The 20063-nt window shown below is 36.0% G+C and overlaps 1 protein-coding gene across 1 annotated transcript; it reads right to left on the bottom strand.

Moving 5' to 3' along the window:
- Positions 1 to 279: 279 nt before the first annotated feature.
- On the bottom strand, positions 280 to 6908 carry LOC107868279. Its single transcript, XM_016714933.2, has 10 exons — positions 6711 to 6908; positions 6488 to 6607; positions 4759 to 5322; positions 3229 to 4512; positions 2830 to 3154; positions 2468 to 2729; positions 2173 to 2389; positions 1539 to 1900; positions 1313 to 1459; positions 280 to 848 (listed from the first exon to the last, which is right to left on the bottom strand). Exons 2-10 carry the CDS (start codon positions 6596 to 6598, stop codon positions 767 to 769), a joined length of 3354 nt encoding a protein of 1117 aa, XP_016570419.1. The 5' UTR covers positions 6599 to 6607; positions 6711 to 6908; the 3' UTR covers positions 280 to 766.
- Between the last annotated feature and the right edge of the window lie 13155 nt (positions 6909 to 20063).

Below are 20063 nucleotides of genomic sequence, written 5' to 3'. Positions count from 1 at the left end.
TCAAATGGGCCACGAATGATACATTGCAAATGATCATGGACATGCAATGTATCAGTCGTGACCCATATACAAATGGTCTGAGTAAAAGATACTGAATTCATCTGAAATCATAAGTAATACTGCACCTCCGCCCCTAAATCATACATGTTGTCAGTGACAAACTCAAACAAACATATAGGAGTCATTTGGTAGCTAGTAAAAAGGTAGCTCATCCATGTATTAATTTATGTATAAGCTATACAACATTTGATAGCTAGTTATAAGCAAGTTATTTATGTATAAAATTAATACAACATATTGTAATTCAGAAATTCACATAAATAATAAATGTATAAATTATGAGGAAATTGGTGTATTATTTTATACGAAAGTAGAAGGTGAAATAGCTCCTACATAACTAATACCCACAAAACTAATACCTGCATAATTCTAGCCAGATTCCAAACTGATCCTTCAATAACAAAGTAAAAGCATGATAAACCTAGTGACTGGCGAGCCAGAAATTTCGTTAAGAGCATTCAAGACTTAATATATATATATATATATATATATATAAAGAGAAAACTTAAAGTAAACTTTTAACATACATATAGGCTATAACTTCTTACACAGGCAATATAATTTCCCCGTGAAGGTGTTCAACTGACTACCCTTTAATCTATGTGACTACGCTTCAAGAAGGCGATGAAGAACATCAAGAATCATTATATTTCCATGATACATATACCTCCGTTATGCAAAACGTTCCACATGATCTTCACGAAAGTTAGTTAGTAGATTGATCTGATACCGTTTGCCACACTGCTTTGCTCTTTCCTCCTTTCTTCAAATTGGACTTGTGAAAATTACTGGTAAAAATGAGAAGAGTTGGTAAGTATATATAGATTGAATCGACACCATAAAGGAACGTTTCTATGGTTGATAAGCAAATCATCTGTCCAAATAACAAGAACGCTCAATCATCCTCAATAACAACATTTTACTATAACGGCCAAGTTTCCTTTGGAACTGTATGCTGTATCATATTAAAAAAGGGCAGCCCGGTGCACTAAAGCTACCGCTATGTACGGTGTCCGGGGAAGGACCCCACCACAAGGGTGTATCGTACGCAGCCTTACCTTGCATTTCTGCTAGAGGCTGTTTCCAAGGCTTGAACCCGTGACCTCCTGGTCACATGGTAGCAACTTTACCAGTTACTCCAAGGCTCTCCTTCATATTCTGTATCATATGTTTAATATAATAGCTTTTGATATAGCAGTCAAAAAATATCCAGAAAAAACAATAAAGTATATAATGTACAGCCTATACTCACTTGGAACTTCTTGAAGATCCTGGTTTATCTGTCAAACTCATAGCTGAGAGTTGACGTGCCAAGGTCTGGTCACGATCATCGTGAGCTGAAGTGGTTCTTGAGACAGCATTTTCGTAGTTTGGCCAAGTCATCGGAAGTACTAAGTTTCTACAGAAGAGGATGACTTCTAAGAACAGACGAAAAGACAGCAATTTAGATTAGAGACAAAGCTAAGATATGTTTGTACCGTTCTACACGTCTACAGATGCAGCGATTCATCATATCAACTGTATATCTACCAAAAAGGATGTCGAGGTCCTTAGCTAAGTTCGGTATCAGATATGCTGGTATAATGTCCCAGATCTTTAGTACTTGAATGTGTGTCGAGTTCTGCTGCAGAATATCTATGGTCCAAATCAATTTTAGTTGCTTGACATTGTAGACCTCCAACAATGCAGAAGAATTTCCACCCTTGTTGCTGAGCATTCTGTTCTTTTCTGACTTTCGCCAACCGCTTGATAGCTTCACCAATAGGGAAATCACTTCTTTACTTATCTCCGGATCCTTAATTCTCGCGATCGATTTTGAGAAATTCTCACCGAACACAACCTGTTAGGTCAAAGATACACTAAACTATCATTTTTTTCCTGAGTTTCATCTCCCCCTTCGTAGCCAATTGTCGAGGGGGGACAACATTTGACCAACACAACATCAAGGTGTGTTTTAACACAAAGGGAGTGATAGTTTAGATAGGTATAAGGAACGATGGATAGTTAGAGGTATGAAACTTGAAAAAAAGTGCATGTTTAGGTGTGTTGCTGATGAGTTATGCAACAACCGTAAGTATAAACATTGAGCTTAAGCCAGATGAAGTAAAATACCTTCCACTTAGCTGTTTTGAACAGAGAGGAGTCCATTCGGAGTAATGTATCTATCTGTCCGAGCTCAATGGTAGCGCTCAAATTTGCCTGACTCAATCTCTTGTCATTAGTAACATCAAAGTAACAACCACGAGCCTTGGCGTCAATGACTATATTCGTCCAAATGGAACCACTATTAACCAAAGTAGTGGCATTTCCCAATATCCAAAGGCAGTATCTACATAACAAGCCAATTGAAAAAATTAACATTTACTTGAAACATTTTGAAATGTAATAATGTTTTCAAAATCAGTACCTTGCTCGAGTCAACGCTACATTGGCTCTCTGAATATTAGAAAGAAAACCAATAGATCCACTCCCATTACACCGAACAGTGGATATAATTATCACATCCTCTTCACCTCCTTGAAAACCATCGACAGAGCGCACATTCACTGAAAAATGACTCCTAACATCCGTGCTATATCTCTTTCCAAGAGTTTGCTGAATAGCAAAAACTTGAGCCTTGTAAGGAGATATACAACCAACACGGACCTTATGTTTTGAAGAGACAGATTCTGTACTTTACATAACAATATTAGGCAATCGGGATGCAAAACAAGATACTATAAAATTCATCTTGTGCATATCAAGTTCGTGAGATATAAGTACAATTACCTCTATGGAGGTTAGCAACAATCTCAGCTACAAGGCGAACTTCTGCCATATTTCTCGTGCTTTGATGATCATCGAGCTCCTCTTTTCCCCTACTTACATTAATGAATGAATAGGAGCCGAAAATATCTCCTTTAAGAAATCTCTTCTCATATAATGCTGCTGTAACATTAGGACCATCCGTAATTTTCTTCTCATAGAACTGGCTATTTGGGAACAAACTTATTTTCGGATGCATCCGATATTGAACATTAAGAAGGTGCTTCTTGTGTCCTAGAATTACCAGCCTCTCGAATAAGCTCCTCCCGAACTCAGCCTTCTCGCAGATCTGTATAAAACGGACACTGACTGTAAATTCTAAAAGAGAAATGATGTAATTTAAACACAGAAAAATTTGAAAACCTTGCTTTGAACCATAGCGGGCAATTGTTTCTCATCTCCGATGAGTATAGCATGGCGGAGACCAGGGAGTTGTAACGGAATAGTGGATTCACATTCTTTCAGCTGAGCAGCTTCATCAATTACCACAATCTCCATTGGAGTCATTCCCTTTGTATACAATTTTGATGAGCTAAAAGCAGTGCAGAAAATCAAGCGCGCACCTTTTAGACAAAAACTTCGAATTTGATAATCATATTTGAGACTGGGAATAGAGAGACTCTCATTGAGAAATTTCAGTAATTTAAGGCATCCTTTTTTAGTTGCATACAGATAAGCAAAACGTCTCGCCTTATTCCTTGACAAAATAATACCAAGCAGAACTTCTTTAAACCCCTCACATGCAACCACAGAACCAAACAATGTTTCAAGAGTTTGAAGCATCTTACAAAGTCTAACCATTTCCTTAGCTACTTCGAGCGGAAGGAAAGAAGTAGGCAGATGTGTGTACAAGCCCGTCAAACAATATGTCAAATGTATTTGTATCCGTTTGAATCTGTTGATAACAAACTCCTCAAATGTCCAAACGCTCGCTCCTTCTTCACTTGTCTCACCTTCATTCGGGGTTTCCCCAACAACATCAGCCTTGTTATTCCTCGTTTCAGAACTTCTTTTATCCTTCGATGCCTTATTCTTGTTCTTTTTTAAGGTTTTTACGACAATCTTTTTCCGCGACTTTTTGGTACTATGCTTTTCTACTACTTCTTCTTCTCTTAAGTACTGTTGGTATTGCTTCATAGGAGCCTTAAGAAAAGATATCATGGACTGGATAGGACTTTTCCCATGCATAGGGGACAAACAGGAAGAAAGAGTACGAACACGATTATTAAGAAATACATCAAACAAATCTTCATGATCATCGATCTCCATTCTTTTAGCATTACCGAATAAAATGATGTCCCCTAAACCATACGTGTCGAATTCCAGACCATCTCGCACATGTTGTACCAGTCTCTTGGTAACTCCCAACACAGCTATGTTTGTAGGAGCACATGTCAAAGTTCTACATCTCATCTTTAACAATACGTAAAGTAAGGAGGCAACTGTTTTAGTCTTTCCTGTTCCTGGAGGACCCCAAATGAGCTTAACCGTATTCCGGTGGGAACATTCTCTTGTTGCAATACAACTCAGAACAGCCTCTTGTTGAGCACTGTCAAGCCCAAAGGACTGAATAATGGTCCTTGAATTTGATATAGCAGTATTCGTTTTAGATTCTGTGGAGGAGCAAAGGGAGCAGTCCAGTGCAGCCTGCGCACGATCAAAATTTACTGACCTCAAAAGATGAAAGGAACAAGAGTAAACAGCGGTATAGAAGCGCCTTAGTAAGAGGTGTAATCCGACATTGCTTTGCAAAAGTTTTCTTTATATGTGCATGTAAACGACACATGTTTAACAAACAATACATATATCGAAAATAAAACAAAACCACAATCACAGGCTCGATATAACTTACAAGCGAAATAGAATAAGAGAGGAAAAAAGAGTTTTACTTACACTATTTGGATTACTTTTCAGTACAGTTCTGATGATATTCAGGTTTGTATTTGCCTCACACGAGTTCAAGGCAGCCCATATTCGAAGATTTGTTGTTAAATTAGAAAGATACACAACAAAAAGCTTGTCATCCCTTTGTTCACCCCTTTTGTTTCCTTCTTTCTGAAATGGAATAGGCTGCGAAGACAGAATACGTATCTGATATGGATCTTCACGTTTCACCTTATCAACTATTGCAATGAGATAAGACCTCTTAGGACTGTTCAAATCATCGATTCTTGTTGGCATCACATCTGATAGTGCAATCAAATCTCCATTTGCCGGTTTATATTTTCTTTGAATGTTCTTCCCCTCGACAACTCTATTCAACAAAATATCATAATATAAACATTTGGGAGGATTAGAAGGCTTCCATGCATTGACATCAAGAACCTCGACTGCAGGTGCTTGTGAAACTGTGGCGACGTTTGAGAGCAAATCAGCATGTGTTTCTTCAACAAGTGGAGTAATGAATGACTTCATGTAGTGATTAATCGACAAGAATGTCTCCGGAATCTCCTTAACCTACCACATTGGAAAAAAAGGATTTATAACTTGACAATTCGACAAGGGACAAGAGAAGACAAATGTTTCAATACGAATATGAAATATCTGTTCTAAACACAAGAGGAAGACAGAGTTGCATTTGATTTCAAATGGATGTATCCAAACTTGGCGCTTAGTCAATCGGTTATATAGATACATTTTTAGATCTAAGACGGGGTTCAACTAAACTTATTGCTTTCAACTCGATCAAAAACTGTGTACATATGAAAAAAATAAGACGAATACATATTTTATGATCATACTCATTCTGAATCCACGAACTTTGGATCTAAATTCGTGTTCAGTCATATATCATGCACGAAACTCAAAATACATTCGTCAAGTGAAAACAAACTTTGAAGGGATAATTAAGTACTCCCCTCGTCATTTTTATGTGGCACAATTTCCTTTTGGGAGGTCAAAGAGGTTTTTCTATGATCACGATTTTCTTAAACATTTCAACCAACTCGAAAAATCTATGTTCAAATTCACATCTAAATGTAAGAACTCAACCTTCCCACATAAAAAGTAATGAAGGCAGAGAAATTTGTTTTGGGAACAAATGTTCAAAAGAATTTAAGTTATATACAGTAAAACAAATATAGAAGAAAAGACAATGCAAGAGAGAGTAAAGACACGCAATGTTTATGTGGAAACCTCCTTGCTCAAGGGAGGAAAAACCACCACTTGTCTCACAGGATTTTCCAACGATTCACAAATTTTCAAGCAACAAAGTGATTACAGACTCCAATAATCACGAGGATTAAACTCTTAAGCCTAATCTCTTGTAATAACGTAACTCTATTACACGATGACTAACTCTAGTCATCGGTCCTAAGCAACTCTACCTATAGGACAAAACCAACACATGAACAACAAATTATATTGCTCCGATCAACTAAACACATTGATTTTGACTCTGAACAATGTACGAATACATAAAAACAAAATAAAAATATGTTCGTATTATAAACCATACTAGCCAACTATATGTTGCTTAGATTCTCTAAAAATGTTGTCGCACTTGTGCCAGATTCTCCAAAGGAAAGAATCCGACAAACATTTATCGACATTTTTGAAGAGTCTGAACAACGTAGCTAGCCAATACCAACACATGAACAAGTAGAAAGATTTATATTCAAACCTTGTCTTTGTAAAGATCTTTGTTCAACACATCCTTTAAAGACCATGAAAACACCAAACCCACTATGCCAGGAATTGTTTTCTCAGTTTTCTTCTTTGTAGTATTTGCCATATTCTTCACCTAGTAATTAAATCATCAAAAATATTTTCAAAAAAACATTATTATCATCATGATCATCATCATGCAAGAACAAAAATAAAATGAAAATATTAAAAAACTTTACCTTTGTATGGTATCTTCTTGTTGTTAGATTAATATGATCTTTGAATTACTTTATGTTATAAACTCTACTGCTGCATTCAACAAAAATGCTGAAAGTTAAGGTAGCAAAAATTAAAGCTCCAATGAAATAGAAGAAATTAAAGCTTTCATAGAAAAAAGCATTTATTTCGTACAATCATAGGATATAAAGGAGAAAAAGTTTGGAATAAAGATTATAAAGACCTCCAACAAGGTTGACAAAGAGTTAATAACTAAAATATAAAAGAAAAATTAGAGAAGTTATTAGGAAGACTTACAATTGAAGTTTAGGCAAAATAAAATGGAAAAAGTACAGGAGTTTTATGTATATTAATAGTTACACTTATGTCCAGTAATTTTGCTATTTATATCTAATTAAATTTTTTTTTTTTACGTATATATAGTTGATGTTAAACTCTCTTTGGCTAGTTCGTGTGCTTACTTTCTTAGATTTTGAACTACCTTAGTAAAAATTCTGGCTCCACGACTGACTCCACACATCTATTGAAAACAACGTCTTTACCTCTTTGAGATAGTGATACGATTTGTTTACAAATATCCTCTCTAGATCGCATTTTGTGTGATTATACTGAATCTGTTGTTATCGTTGTTGTATAATTTACCCAATACGAAAAAAATTAAAATTACCTATGGACTTCGTCAATAATTTGTCCCTCCAATTTTGAATGTGAAAAAGTAAGTACTTAAACTTGATAAAAGTTGAACAAGTAAATGCATGCATCAGATGTGGCATCCTACGTGGCTAGTTCGTGTTCTACATGACATTTTACATGTATTATGTCACATACGACGTGTGTATCTACTTGTTAACTTTATATAAATTTTAAGTGTTTACTTATTCATAATATTCTTTTTACGTTCATATATGAAGAATATATTATTCTTTTTATGTTCATATATGAAGACTATAATAATTCTTTTTACGTTCATATATGAAGAATATAATATTCTTTTTATGTTCATATATGAAAGAATATAATTTAACTTGTATATGGTTTATACTTAACATGTTACAACAAATTAAGCCAGGTTACCATATTAAGGCTTGTTAACTTGGTAAGAATTTAGTTAAACTCTAGGTATTAAATTATGTTGATCTTGTTTAGGTAAGTATTTTCTCGTTCATTTTTACATGTTCATTTTTTTATTTGGAATATACATGATGCTTGTTTAGTTTATAAAATTAATGGATAATTCACCTATTTATATCAATTTTACATTTAGTATTAAATACAATTCATTTTTTAATGTATTTAAAAAATATTAAATTTATTATATTCAAAAGATAATATTGTAAAATTACCTTTACCAGTTATTGTTTCTTAATCCTTGAGTCAAATAGGAAAGTGGACAAGTAAAAATAGACGGAGCAAAATAAAAATTATTTATATTAATACTTCCCCGTTTATAAATAATGATCACATTTTTTAATTTGCACGACTCTTAAGAAAATATTAACTAGACGATAATTTGAGATTTTCCTATTTAATACTTATTTTTTTTCTGTTTCTCCATATTTATGACTAAGAGTAAAAGTGAAAATAAATAATTAATTATGTCTTGTTTTTTTTTTCTAAGGTGACAAGTTTTATGAAATATTCATATAATTAAGAATGACAAGTATTTAGAAACAGGGGGAGTAATATATTTATCATAAATTTTAAATTAATTATACTCCATAATTCATGCTTTCTTAAAGAACATATAAAAGAAAACACGATAGATAATTTGAAACGAAGAGACGAAAAGAATTAAATTGGTGTGAAAAGAGGAATAAATTGTCATAAAAAGAATGCCATGAAAATGTAGAAAGCAAAGACTTGAAAGTGATTTGTTTGGGGGGTCGTTTTAGTTTCCTTCGTTGGGAATTAAAAGACAATTCATATTTTTGCAATGAGTTAGACGAGTGAACTTTCTTATCACAAATTAAAAGCTATTGTACTAGTATCGAATTTTGTTTCCCTGTCGACCTCGATAATGTGGAGTTGTTTAGATTAGTGGTGTGAAAAAATCGAATCGATAAAAATATTATTGGGTTATTGAGTTAACGGGTTTTTATTGGTTTTACAAAAAAAAGTTGTTCGGCAAAACGGTTCGGTTTCAATTTTAGCTTATTGGATTATCGATTAAACCGATAAGCAAATTAGGATATAGTAAATTATTGTTTTACCTCAATTTATGTTAACCTATTCAGGCAACAAAGACACAATACAAACAACAAATACTGCCGTATTGGAAAGGTTGAAGCATTCAATAGCTTACAACAACTAGGTTTTAGTTTTTTCCAAACTAACATTCAGTTAAAGTTTGAAGATTCTTGTTAAAAACACATTATTTAGGAGTTTGACAGCAACTAAGATTCGACTTTTTTTTAATGTTAGTTGTTGCTAATTCTTCTTTATGAGTATTTTCTTATTGGTTAAATCGAAAACCGAACCGTTAAAGACCAAAAATTGATAAAAAAATATCTCTTTGTTTGGTTATTACTTTTGCATATTTAAAAATTGGAAATCGATAAACCGAACCAATAACGCATAAAATCGAACCAAACCAACCGATGCACACCCCTAATTCAGTTGGTAAGTAATTAACACCTTTAATTCTAAAGTTATGAAAAATGAAAAATAAAAAATAAAAATATACTTCCTTTATTTATTTTTACTTGTTATTGTTTCGCTTTTTGAGGTCAATCTGTCTGAACTTTGATCAACCTTTTAACATGTATAATTTAATATTTTAAATTTCAAATTTAGATGGTTGAAAACTATACGAAAAATGCTACAAGATGCAATTCATCTCATATTAATATGATAAAAAAATACATCTTAAAATGTTTGTCAAAGTCCAAGTAGGTTGATTTAGGAGTGTGCCAAAATCGAACCGACTTAATAAAGTCGAATTAAATACGAATTTGTCATCATATGCTTCTCAGTTGCCTTTGCTTATAGAAGCACTAGTTGGTGTACGCGCCTTGCGCGTGTACCTCACTTTAATGAGTTTAAACATTACATTAAATAAGATATTTGTTTAATTAATAAAGATGAATATAATAATTAAATTTAATATCTTTTGAGTATGTAAAGATTGAGAATTTATTTATTAAACCTAATCTTTACTAAAAGTATTTTTAAAAGTCGATCGACATTCATCTACCATCTATAAATTTTAACAAAATAATACAATGATAGAACCATCAAAATAATACAATTAAATCTAATCTTTACACACAAAAAATTTCTCAAAGTCGTCCGACACTCATCTACCACCTGTAAATAATGACAAAATAATACGATAATAGAGATATCGAAATAATACAACTAAAGCTAACCTTTACATATAAAAATTTCTCAAAGCCAACCAACATTTATCTATCATTTGTAAATTGCACAAAATAATACGATAAAAGTGATATCAAAATAATACAATTAAACTTAAATTTTACACAAAAATTTCTCAAAGTCGATCGAGATCCATCTACGAACTGTAAACTACCATAAAATAATAAATTAATAGAGACATTGCGATGATACAATTAAACCTAACCTCTACAAAAAAAAAATTCAAAATCGATCCACATTCATCTAACATCTGTAAATTAAAATAAAACAATAAGATAATAAAAATATCAAAACAATACAATTAAACCTAATATTTACACAAGAAATTCTTCAAAGTCAGCCGACATTCATCTACGACCTGTAAACTATAAATAAAAATCTATAGTGATCACAAAGGTTTAAGTTTGATCTAACTAATTCTTGTTTGAGCGAAAATTTTGACCCTAAAGAATGATTTTAAATGAAAACAAAGAAGATATATATATACACACGCGTTGAATTCTATTATGCTGACAAAAACAGTGAAGAAGTTGAGGGTTAGAAAATCAAGCATCCACCAATCTAGACATGCAATCGAATCAAGTTAGATGAGCATCAATCAAATTCTCCCAACAGGCAAATCGGTTTGTTCTCTAGTTTAACGTACATCTCAATATTTATAAAAGTATTTCATTAATAGAGTCTTATTTTAGGAGTATTTTTTAATTGAACAATAGATATGAAAATATTAATTAATTCTGTTACAATATATTTTTGGAGTCTCATATATTTTAGGAAGTCTAGAAAGGAAAATATTAATTAATTCTCCTACCATATATATTTAGGAGTCTCATATATTTTAGGAAGTCTAGTTAATATAATAAAAAATAATTAAATAATAAATTAAAAAAAAGTGAAAAGATAGTTTTGTCTGAAAAGGAGTCTTTTAGTGAAGGGTAAAAAGTTCAAATCACTTTTCTAAGGGTCTTCACTGTAGACACGTAATTTTGTCTCTCCCCGATATCGTTTTACCCATTTTTACCTTATCCTACCCATGTAATTACATCCCACAAAAATACGAAAAAAATACTCTCAACAAAATCCCTTACAAACTTTTATTCTTTTTAACATCCTAACAACCCTTTCAATTAGAATAAGACACATTACCCATACCCCTACCCCCAACACCCCATACCTAAGTTCCCCTCCCCCCTCTCTTTTTCTTATCCACAAAGAAATACACTAGCAGGAACCTTCTAGGAAATTTCCCGATAGGCACACTCCGCTCACGTGAGGGACACCACACAATACAATACCTAGGGAGGCCACTCACTGATAAAAAAAAGAGGATACATACAGAGGTCGGGGGTTTTTTCTTTGGAGAAAAAAAAAAGCTCACAGCTTCTTCTCCATAAACAAACAACCACACGCACACCACAAAACGGACGTGATTATCCTCCCCACTCATCCGAACCACACACGATATCACACATACACACCCCCAAAAACGGAGTTGAACAAAGAGAGAAGAGTGAGAAGAACTTGACCGTAGGTCGAGTTTTCCAACCGTTCTTTACCAAAAATCACCTTACCCACTTTGTTTTAACTCCAAAACCAGCTGGAATTTTGATTTAATCCATTTTCATTGTCGAGAGACTAGATTTTGATAATTAAATCAGCTGGAGATTGACTTGCTCGGGTTGATTTTGGTAGGTCTGGGTTAGATTCTGATCTGTTTAGGTTAGTCTTTCGATCTGTTCATTATTTCTGTTGAATACTCGAGTTGGTTCTAGCTGAAATTAGTTTTTGGACCTGGTTTTCTTTTCTTCTTTATCGCGATTCGGTTAATGAAACGATTGAGTCTTTGATTTCGTGTTGTCGAGTCAGTTCGGGTTGGATTTCGATACCGAGTTCGCAGCTTATTCATTGTTGAGGTGCTTTGAGGATTCCAAACTCGGGTCTTCTTTAATTCATTATTATCAACGAAAGTCGATATCGGAAGGTCCATTTCTTTAACCCGCTCTCTCTTCTTCATATTAAATTCGTTGAAGTGTCCATGATTGTGTGTGTTGTTTGATTTACGATTTTTTGATGTTGTTGAATGCTATGATCATGATGCTTGGTGATTCGAATTTGGTAGTTTGAGGAATGAATTTGATCATGTTTTAATGGTGATTGTTAAAAGGAAGTTTGGGGGGTTGGAATTGAAAATTGATGAAAAGTATAATTTTAGGTTAATTTTGATTTATTGTTGATATGGAGCGCGATAGAATTATGACATGTTAAAGAACATATGCAAATATAGGCTTGGGTAGGCAAATTTTAGAACTTGTTGTTTTGGCGAAATATTTAACGTGTGTGTGAATGTTTGTTTCTAGTTTATCGTATTTAATTCAAATGTATTCATTTAGCCGGGGAAAGCCCTGAGACACATTGTATTTATTCACTGGGGAATGCCCCGACGCACTATGGTGGTGGAGGACGATCGTGATGAAGGTCCGAGGCATCGAGTAGAGCGTAGTTTAAGACTAGTGTAGGTTAGCTTAGGTTTATATTTTCACATTTTTTTAAACTTTATTTTGGACTGTATAACCGGACTGGACACTAATTTTGGACTGTTTTTGGTTTGTATTTGTTTTGTTTAGTTGTTTGGGTGTTTTATGTAGTTTATACATTTTTAGTGTTAAACTAGTCGATATACTCCACCGAGCGACCGTGGTCGAACCACGGTATCGAGGGGTGCCTAACACCTTCCCCTCGGTCAACAGAATTCCTTATCTGGAATCTCTATTCGCGGATCAGTTTCTAGAGTCAAAGAACCGGGGATAACATTTTGTGGACTTGTTTGTGGCTTCGACCAAAGATAATCTTGTTTGGTTGTCAAATGCAGCCCCTTCTAGTTATGTTAGGGCTCAATTGTAATAGACCATACAGTCCTTCTAGGGTAATGCGCCAGTTGGGTAGGCCGCAGGATATGCCACTAGTAGTGGATCTTCTAAAGGATGTTGAGTACTTCAAGGGCCAAGGTTTAGGTGAAAGCAAATACGAGCAGTTTTGGAAGCATGCAACAAAGCTAGGTGTGGACACTCTCAAAGAAAGTTTGGATAATCTGGGGTACACTCAGGGATATGGGGTCTGGCTTTAATCTATCCCTCGGGGTATCAACCAACCCTTACCAGCACGGGTTAGGGGAAGAATACAGGAAGAATGCATAGTTGAAGATCATCAGGATGAAAGTGCGGGGTCCAAAGTGGAGACACTGAGAGTTCAGTTAGCAGAATTGTTCAAGACGATAGAAAGGTGTCAGAATAATCTTTCCAAGTCCACTCTTCATGAGGCAGGAATACGAGCCCGAAGCTTCTTCCCTAATATCAGGGTGTCTTTACAGGATATGCTACAAAGTTTGAATGGGAGAAAGAGAACTTCACAGGCAGGTCCATCTCAGCCAGGGTCATCACACAGAGCACCAGTCTGAAAGAGCATTTTTTATCTTTATTCAGTTTGAGTCTTTTATGTTTCTGTCATTGTAGGGTGGTGTTTGCTTTAAGTCAAAGTCAAGTTGTTTTTGATATTAGGGTCTTTATTAGTAATTTCACGTATGTCGTCTTAGGGGTCTAGAATGTTGTTTTGTATTTGTTGTTTAGTTTTAAAGTGGTCCTAAATTCTTTGTATGTTTTTGTTGTTTCTTTCATCAAAATGTTATGATGTTACATCTTTTTTTTGTTTGTTTGTTTTCATTTTTCGTAAAAAAAACCTTCAATTATGTGATGTTTATGCATATGCAGCCCGAACTACGCAAGATCTGATTCATGTACAACATGATACGTAGGCAACCTACTTTTGGGTTCGATCTAATCATTTTGTTTCGTTGTTTTTCATTATTTTTCCTCTTTTAAAGAAAAAACGAAAGACATAAAGAATGATAAAATGAAGGTAGATAGCGAGAGAAGAAAAGAAAGAGAGGATGATAAGACAATAAAGGAAAAGAACAAAAACTGATACGAAAAAAAAAGAAGAGAGAGGGAAAGGAGGGTGAAAAAAAATAAGTGTAGATAAAAATCGGGATGATGTTAAAATAACCTCGCTACCCTCAAAAGCTGGTAGAAATGAACATGAATTTAGGACAATTTTACCAATGTGATTTCTATGCTTGTTGTGTGCCCTAATTCTAACAGATGTCATCTTTGATGAGCATGTTCTTTCAGATAATAGTGGTAGGTTTGCAACACTCTGGCTAGTCACCCATACTTCACTAGATCCAAAGCAAAGCTCGCCATGGCTAGCAGGGAGATTGAAAATTCGCTCATTGACCCGGATCAGGATCACAGGAAAGAAAGTTCAGAACACAATGATGAGGTAGTAAGGCTCAGGCAACAATTGATAGATTTGTACCGGGTATGGGCCAGCGGAATGCCTCCTCTTCCACTTCCTGAAGGTCTTAGGAATATCTCTAATTGCCCACCGCTCTCTCAGGTGCAATTCTCTGCTCCTACTGAGTCACCTGAGCACGCACCAGGATTCACTCCACGACATTATTATCCTGGTAGTTCTACTGTGCCTTTGGCAGCTCCTTAATCAAGACCCACTGCTCAGCCGGTGCCACCGATAACACCAGTATTCATGGCTCTGCCACCACTTGAAGCTCCCACATATGCTGTGCGTCTGACAATGGGGATTTCTCGATCTGCCAGTGATCCAGTATTGAAGGTTCCAAATAGTCAGTATTATGCCTCGGAGCCTACTTTGAGAATGAATGAACCGTATGGGTACACTCAGCCACTTGCATTTTGATTTGATACGGAGAAACCTGTCGCAATAGAGGAACATGAAGTAATAGCGTGGAAGTTGAAAAGTTTAGAACAGGTCATGAGGAATTTGTAGGGAATCGGAGGTTATAAGAGTGTTTCCTATAAAGATCTTTGTATGTTCCCAGACATCAATCTTCCTCTCGATTTTAAAATGCCCAAGTTCGAGAAGAATCCAGGGCATGGTGATCCCGTGGCACACTTGAGACATTATTGCAACCAATTGAGGGTTGCAGGAGAAAGGGAAGAGTTTCTCATGACTTTCTTTGGCGAGAGTTTTTCTGATTTGGCTTCAAAATGGTTTATCGATCAAGATATCGACAAGTGGAATAGCTGGGATGACTTAGCTTCTGAGTTTATGCAATATTTCAGTATAACATCGACCTGATTTCGGATGAAAAATCCTTGGTTAACATGAAAAAGAAAAGCACTGAAGGTTTTAGAGAATACGCAATAAGGTGGCGTGAACAAACCGCCAAGGTAAAGCCTCTAATGAAAGAAAGTAAATTGGTAGAGGTTTTCATTCAGGAACAGTATGAGACCTATTTTCAACATTTACTTTCGGCAATGGGAAATTGTTTTATTGAAGTCCTCAAAATGAGGGAGATGATAGAGGATGAAATCAAGACCGGACGAATAGTGAGTTTTGCTGCATTGAAAGCCACCACACAAGCGATTCAAGGTGGATCTGGCGCATTTGGACATAAAAAAAGAAAAAAGACGTGGCGACTGTCGTAGCTGGAACCCATTCCTATCCCAAAAGACCACCTCGCCCCTATCCCCAATCCCAAGCTCAAGTCTATGCCCAATCTCCATATATTCCTCCCCACCATTACTACCCTTCACAAAACCCTTTATATTCCATTCCACCACCCCCGTACCCAGTATATAGCGTGCATCCATATCGCAATGGCGTGCGCAAGCTCCACAAAATTGCCCATCCGCTCTACCGAATTACCAAAACCCTTCCAGACCCAATTTTTAACCCAGGCCCGAGTATAAGAAAGAGAAGACGGTCAAAAATCAATTCATATCTCTTGGGGAGTCATATGCTGGGTTGTTTGCTAGGTTGAGAAAGTTGAAGGTCTTAAGCCCAATTCAAGGAAGGCTTTCAAATCCACTGCCGAGGAATCTCGATTATTCTTTAAGGTGTGCATACTGTTCTGACATACTAGGGCATGATATCGAGAAATGCTGGCATTTAAAGAGAGTTGTCCAAGATTTAATTGACACAAATCAGATGCTGGTCTAGGCCTCGGAGGGTCCAAACTTTAACCAGAATCCATTGCCAACCCATGATAAAACTAATATGTTAGAATTACTATATGGCAGGAAAGAGTCGTTAAGGTGTTATAAGCCTATCATCAAGATACAGACCATTGAGGAGAAATCGATGAATATAGCAGAGTCTTTGAAAGCAATGTCATTAAGATAGGAAGGAATGAGAGAAGATAAAGCCTAAGAAAGCACAAAGAAACCCCTGATCACGGTACAAGGTGCTAGAAGGTATGTTGATTTAATTCAGGATAAACCTAAGTTTACAGTGGTAGGAGCTCCGAGTAAGCCCATCTTGACGGTGAAAGGAGCGCTGGCAGCACTTATTATCCTCAAATCGGTGACCCAACCTCCGATAGTTGATACGAAAAGGGTTCCTGGAATTATGGGTGGACTGTGATGACCTATCATGGGAAAGATGTAATGGAAGATGTAGATGAGGTAGGGGGTTTGACTCGGTCAGGAAGATGCTTCGTGCCTGAAAGTTTAAGAAAGTCCAAGCCAATTGTGAGTGGACCGTCATCTAGCAAAAAACCTATCACCGAAGAAGAAGCCAAAGAATTTTTGAAAAAGATGAAATTGCCAGAGTATTCAATAATAGACTAGTTGAAGAAAACCCCTGCTCAAATTTCCCTCTTATCTTTGTTGCTGCACTCCAAGGAGCATTGTGATATTTTACTGAAGGTATTAAATAAAGCATATATTCCTAGGGAGATTATAGTAAATCAGCTTGACAAAATGGTTGGAAAAATCTTTGAGGTCAATCGGATCAACTTTTCTAATGATGAATTGCCTGTTGAAGGTACAGGGCATAACTGGGGCCTTTACATTACAGTGAAGTATGAAGATTTCTACGTCACTCATGTTATGATTGATGGAGGTTCAGGTGCAAATATCTACCCTATTTCTACTTTGCAAAAGTTGAATATTGGTGCTGAGAGGATCAGGCCCAACAATATATATGTCAGGGCTTTCGATGGTGCAAAATCAAACTCCATTGGCGAAATTGAACTAATGTTGATCTTAGGGCCTGTTGAGTTCGCCATAGAGTTTTAAGTATTGAATATAGACTCCTCTTACAATCTGTTGTTGGGAAGGCCGTGGATTCACAAGGCCAAGGCGGTTGCATCTACACTACACCAAATGATTAAGTTGAGCATGACAGGCAAGAAGTGGTTATTCACTATGAAGGAGATTTGTTCGTCAGCAAAGATTCTTTCTTGTCTCTTATTAAAACAAATAATGTAGAGGAGACATTCGTCTATCAAATTTTTGATACAGCGCCAGTGAATGGTACCTTGAATGACAGGTTATACCGGTACCACAATTGTCTTCCGCTTCTATCATGATGGTGAGTGAACTTTGGAAATACGGATTTGAGCTAGGAAAGGGTTTAGGAGCATCTTTGTATGGTATAGTTCGTCCCATATGTCCGAGTGAGAACATGGGCACGTTTGGTTTGGGTTTTGAGCCCACGGCTGAAGATCTGAAGAAATCTAAGGGAAGGAAAAAGGAAACATGGTCACTACCTCACCCAATCCCACTACTCAGTGAATCATTTGTTAAGAACAGTGTCACGAAGCATGTGGAATTTGAAGTTGAATTGATTGATGACTGCCAGAACCTTTTTATTGAAGTTGATATGGTCGAAGCAGGAGAAAGTACCAGTATGGCAGACGTACAATTCATAGGTCCAGCTGTCCGGCTCAATAATTGGAAACTCACTCTTCTCCCCATCAGGAGGGAGTTTTGGTAGTTTATTTTGTTTTTCTTTCTATTTATCCTAGTTATTTCAGGGTTGTAATTTGGATGTTAGTTTGTTTATGTTCTGTTGGCATCTATGTTTAAACCTTTCTATCTTTTTATTTAATGAAATGCAATGTCCCTTTTGTTTTGTGTCTAATATATTTTGTTTTTCTTTTTTTTTTTATACAGTTCTCTTTATGCTGATTCTAATGACATGACATGCATGCGAAATTTTTAGCCTGATCTTAAAATCCAAACTAATCAAGATGTAATGAAGTAGGATGGGGAATATGATAAAGAAGAAACACTAGAAGAAATAAGCAAAGAGTTGGAACAGTTTGAAGACAAACCGAATCCTAATTTGAATGAGACTGAGCCAATAAATCTAGGGAATCAAAGAGACGTTAGGGAAACTAAAATCAGTGTACATGCTTTTCCACAGCTAAAAGATGGAATGATTCAAGCATTAATTGATTATAAGGATGTTTTTGCATGGTCTTATGATGATATGCCTAGTTTAACCACTGCATTAGTGGCTCACAAATTGCCAACTGATCCCGTATTCCCTCCTGTCAAAATAGAAGTTGAGGAAGTTTAAAATTGATGCAAGTATTAAAATCAAAGAGGAAATCATGAAACAACTTAAAGCCAAAGTAATTCGAGTGGCTCGTTATCCCATGTGGTTATCCAATGTTGTTCCCGTACCAAAGAAAGATGGCAAAATTTGAGTGTGTGTTAATTATCGTGATTTGAACAGAGCAAGTCCAAAAGATGATTTTTCACCGCCCAACATCCATATTTTGTTAGACAATTGTGCTAAATGCGAGGTTACCTCTTTTGTGAATTGCTATGCCGGATATCACCAGATCATTATGGATAATGAAGATGCGAAGAAGACGTCTTTTATCACACCATGGGGGACCTATTGTTATCGAGTGATGCCGTTCGGTTTGAAGAATGCTGGAGCAACATACATGAGAGCCATGACCACTATGTTTCATGATATGATGCATAAGGAGATTGAGGTCCATGTGGATGATGTGATTATTAAGTCAAAAAATTGGGCTGACCATGTTAAAGATTTAAGAAAGTTCTTTAAAAGAATTCGTAGGTATAATCTCAAGCTCAACCCGGCAAAATGTGTATTTGGAGTTCCATCTGAAAAGCTGTTAGGGTTTGTGGTCAGCCGTCGGGGGATTGAATTGGATCCCTCGAAAATTAAAGCCATTCAGGATTTGCCCTTGCCCAAGAATAGGACTGAGGTGATGAGTTTACTTAGTAGACTGAACTACATTAGCAGGTTTATTGCTCAACTCACAACCACTTGTGAGCCCATATTCAAGTTGCTGAAATAGAGTGCTGCGGTAGAATAGACTGAAGAATGTCAGGAAACGTTCGACAGAATCAAAAGATATTTGTCAAATCTGCCCGTGCAGGTACCATCGGAGCCTGGTAGGCCTTTGATTTTATATTTATCAGTGATATACAATTCTTTCGGTTGAGTCCTGGGTCAACATGATGTCATAGGCAAAAAGGAGCAGGCTATTTATTATCTTAGCAAGAAGTTCACCGCATATGAGGCCAGGTATACTCTTCTTGAAAGGACGTGTTGTGCCCTTACTTGGGTAGCACAGAAGTTGAAGCATTATCTCTTATCCTATACTACTTATCTCATCTCCCGCATGGATCCTTTGAAGTATATCTTTCAGAAGCCTATACCGACAGGTCGATTGGCAAAGTGGAAAATATTGCTTACCGAGTTCGACATTGTATATGTTTCTCGAACTGCTATGAAAGCCCAAGCCTTGGCAGATCATCTTGCTGAGAATCCCATCGATGAAGAGTATGAGCCATTAAGGACATATTTTCCTAACGAAGAAGTGTTGTGTGTCGATGAAGTCGTTATAGATGCTGATCCAGGTTGGAAGTTGTTCTTTGATGGAGCTGTCAATATGAAAGGAGTAGGAATAGGTGCGGTTCTTATCTCTGAATCGGGATAACATTTCCCAGTAATAGCACAACTTCACTTTTACTGTACTAACAACATGGCAGAGTATGAAGCTTGCATTCTTGGTTTGAGGTTAGCTGTTGATATGAGAGTTCAGGAATTATTGGTGTTGGGGGATTCGGATTTGCTCGTCCATCAAATTCAAGTCGATTGGGAGACGCAAA

Source organism: Capsicum annuum, chromosome 4 (genome assembly GCF_002878395.1).
Source record: "Capsicum annuum cultivar UCD-10X-F1 chromosome 4, UCD10Xv1.1, whole genome shotgun sequence".
Taxonomy (NCBI): domain Eukaryota; kingdom Viridiplantae; phylum Streptophyta; class Magnoliopsida; order Solanales; family Solanaceae; genus Capsicum; species Capsicum annuum.
The sequence above is the reverse complement of the archived record's forward strand: the minus strand, read 5'-3'. Positions and strand labels throughout refer to the sequence as shown.

What these genes read in the sequence shown, in the direction of transcription:
- LOC107868279 (XM_016714933.2), bottom strand. Translation starts at nt 6,598, where the DNA reads ATGGCAAATACTACAAAGAAGAAAACTGAGAAAACAATTCCTGGCATA. An exon ending in CCGCTATGGTTCAAAGCAAG is followed by an intron (nt 3,155 to 3,228) that starts GTTTTCAAATTT and finishes CGTTTTATACAG; the next exon opens with ATCTGCGAGAAGGCTGAGTT. An exon ending in GTAGCGTTGACTCGAGCAAG is followed by an intron (nt 2,390 to 2,467) that starts GTACTGATTTTG and finishes CTTGTTATGTAG; the next exon opens with ATACTGCCTTTGGATATTGG.